Source organism: Poecilia formosa, unplaced genomic scaffold, assembly GCF_000485575.1.
Source record: "Poecilia formosa unplaced genomic scaffold, Poecilia_formosa-5.1.2 Scaffold1059, whole genome shotgun sequence".
NCBI classification, from domain to species: Eukaryota; Metazoa; Chordata; class Actinopteri; order Cyprinodontiformes; family Poeciliidae; genus Poecilia; species Poecilia formosa.
Window position 1 is genome coordinate 18,330 of NW_006800998.1, and position 3,450 is coordinate 21,779.

The following is a 3,450-nucleotide window of genomic DNA, read 5'->3' on the forward strand; positions in this document are numbered from 1 at the left end:
CCGCCCCCTCATTAACCTCCACCACTCCAGCAGGGCATGCTGGGAAACTGAGGACACAGACAGGAAATACTACGTGTTCAGTGGGAAGAAATGACATTGCAAGGATCTGATGTGGGATTTTTAATTGATGAACAAAGATTTTTAAAAAGTCCTGGACTCCATTATTTGGGTAGAAGGGATCACTCTTTACTTTGAACCCTTTAAATAAACAGGGACATAAAAGAAGTGGTGAAAGTAGGCGGGTACGGTCGGGTACTGCGGACCCCTAAAAGCTCTAGCAGCGGTACGCAGTACCTCCAAGGTAAGAGAGGAGCGGCTGTCTGCTGTAAAGAATCAGTGGGTTCACTGTGCAGCCTGAGTTCAGCCACTAATCAGCCGTGATTATTAGTTTTTCAACAACAACTAACTAACGGAGCGGCTAGAAGACGCAGTAGGAACCGTGTCTGATGGGGAAACGCGGATTGACGTAACACCGGAGTTCACTGCAGTATTCCCACTGCCACTTAATTTAATAGTTTCACTTTCATTCTTTTTGGGCGAGGCTCAGATCACTCGGTTCTGTTCGACTCTGATATATTTTTTCTTTTAACTTTATCTCTCTCCACCAGTCCACATCTGCTGCTGACGCTCATGATCAGTGCTTTTAGTCGAAGTTGTTTTTTCGTTTCTGTATTTTTCACTTTAGGATCATGTTTGCTCTCCGTGCTTTTTTCGTTGGCCTCCTCATCTTTGTCACGTCGGAGTTTGGCCTTGGTGAGTAAAAACATTGAATATGTTGTTTTATTTGGTTCTTTTTCTGCTTCTTAAGCACAGCGCCGTGTAAATGTGTAATTTTGCGACTTTTAGTGGCATTTTTGGTAATAACCTAAAAACGCGAATGTACTTTCTAAAGGGTTCAAAAAGCTATTATGATAAATATATGACTGATTTACAGACAAATGCTTAAATTTAAATTAAGGAAGTCATGAAATATCGGCGTCGATCTTCTAAAATCGTCACCTTCTTAAAATAATTGCCTAAGTCTTTTTTTTTTCAATTTTTCAGGAAACACAAAAATCTGAACCATTTGTTGAATAAATGATATTTACGAACAATTTTAATCAAAAAAGTTGTAACAACAGATGTCTTTTGACATACAAATAGCAAAGTCAGTCAAACATGGAACATGACAGAATTAAATGACTTAGACAAATTTTTGAACATGCCCCTGTGACCTAGGCAATTTTACAGCACAAACTAACAAAACATAATGCTGAGGAGGCCTGTGCATTTTTTCCACTTCTCCTTCCAGCTCTTCTTTGCTGGGTTCTTGTCTGATGCCTATTAGTGTGGCAAATTGTCAAAGAAGTGATGTCACTCGACAGGCATGATGGGTTTCATTGACTGGAGGTCCTGGAACTTTCTCTCTTTGATTGGCAGAGCACATGGAAACAAACTTATCCATGCCATTGGCCCATTTGGCACCTGCACTCTTTGTGGCAGTTCTTCCCACACAGAGTCTTCTGAAAAAGACAGCTTGAAATGGACCTTGCCTTCACTGCTAAACTGAAGACCCCGCAAGTCATGCACAGTTGGGTCTCCAACTTTTTTGCCTGGTCTGATGCTGAAGAAGTAAGATCCATTTAGCTTCAGGAACTCATTGTGCTTGAGCACTTTCACATAGTAAGGTGATGGCCTGATTCTTGCAGTCTGGAGTACAACAACATAGTCTCTTGGGGTGAAGATATATGCAACTATTTTTCGCTCAATAGTACTATGCATACTGTCACACTCTATTTGTGTATGACCTGCAAGAAGGTATTTCTGGGTTAATAGCACCCCATATTTCCTTGCAAGCTCAGAGTATGCATTTGCTACACATGTATTGCGATTCTGATAACCGCAAGCGTCGCTCCACACTTTGATCTCCTTGAGGTCTGGATGGCCTTTGATCACACCTTCAAAATGATGATACTGAAGATGTGCAAATACCTCGCTACAGAGGTCACCTTCTGATTCGTCCCAAACAAAGCAGTAGCCTTCCTTTGATCTCAAGTTGAAAAGGGTAAAGTTGTGGACCTGCAGTTTTGTTTTGTAATACAGGCTGCTGGCTTGGGTTTTTGGACACAGTAGCACAGCTTNATCAGGATACCTGTAGCCAGGCCTACCTCTTACTGCGCTCCCACTCCCGTCTGCTGGTCACGCTGTTCTCCCTCATGCTGCTCACCGGCATCCCAGAGCTGAGTGCTGCTGAGGACATGCGCTACCTGCGGGAGGCGCTGCAGGAGGACCAAACTGAGGCTGAGGCCAAGGAGCATTTCCTCCAGCGGATCGCAGAATGTGAACAGCTGGGCTGGACCGTACAGGCCAACTGGTGGATCCACATGGTGGCCGGCATCAGATAGAATGTGCAGGAAGTCGGGAAGCGAAATGTTTGATTTAGGCTTTGAGAAAATGATGTGTTCACACCTAGTCTGACTACTCTGAATCGTCCCTAGCTTGTCAGGTTGTTACACTTTTCTTTCTTTCATCATCTTTTTGAATTCCCTGAAACTGACTATTTTACATGTGGATACCAGCAGAATGAGGCGGCTGTTGATGTTACGTCAACATTTGGAAGCGTGACCAACACGGACTGACAGCTTTATTCACTTCCTCTACTGCCATTGATAAAACTACAGGCAGACCACAATTCTGAAAATCAACGATAACATTGATTTTCTGCACAGTGACAGAAGTTCTGCGGTGAACTTCTATTTGCTAAATAGCCTGGTAAAAATTCAATCCACTTCAATGGGAGAAAGCCTAAACAGAGCAGTGAAGTGTGATGTGAATCAAGCGGAATTGCGTTGGAAGTCAAGGGTCAAGTTACCAGATATCAGCATGGTATGTTTCCTAGCAGGGACAATGTATGTATATACTGTTATAAAGACTAGGTGTTTTGATTTATTTCACCATGCCAATATATAATTAAATCTGATATAATGTACAAAATACTATAGATCCATAGTAGATGGCATCTCAATTTCCTTTAACTTGTCTTGAAAATAATTTAAAAGAAAAAGATAAAACACTGAGCCTCACTCGTACATATCCAGGTTTTTATTTCTTATTTTAAATGTCTTCTCCGACACTGTTGTGACAGCATCTGTTCTTTCATGTGATTAATAAAGTATCAGACCAAGTAGCGTCTCAAAATCACTTTTCTCAAGATGGAAATATGATTTTTGTCAAGAGTCAAAAGTTTGAAATAACTATGCTTTGAGCAAAAAGCTGTTAAAAAAAGCTGAATTTGGAGACATCTGCAGTTAGTAAATGTTAAGAGTGGAAAATAACTAATACAATATACTATCTAACTATATATCTAGCCTCTCAGAAATTAAGCCATTATATATATCACTTATTTTGAACACTTTGAATAAAAAAAAAATTTTTTTCTTCGATATTTGGCAGATTTATTTAATTCTTTTT

The 3,450-nt window shown here is 40.6% G+C and overlaps 1 protein-coding gene across 1 annotated transcript in view; it reads left to right on the top strand.

Annotated features, from left to right (window-relative positions):
* Positions 1-3,163, top strand: part of LOC103132447 (phosphatidylinositol 4,5-bisphosphate 3-kinase catalytic subunit gamma isoform-like) — an 18,632-nt gene extending 15,469 nt beyond the window's left edge. Inside the window, exon 13 of the mRNA XM_007544258.1 lies at positions 2,127-3,163. Within this exon, the coding sequence (XP_007544320.1) occupies positions 2,127-2,384 (258 nt within the window). The 3' untranslated portion in view covers positions 2,385-3,163. The remainder of the gene's footprint in view (positions 1-2,126) is intronic.
* The last annotated feature ends 287 nt before the right edge of the window (positions 3,164-3,450 follow it).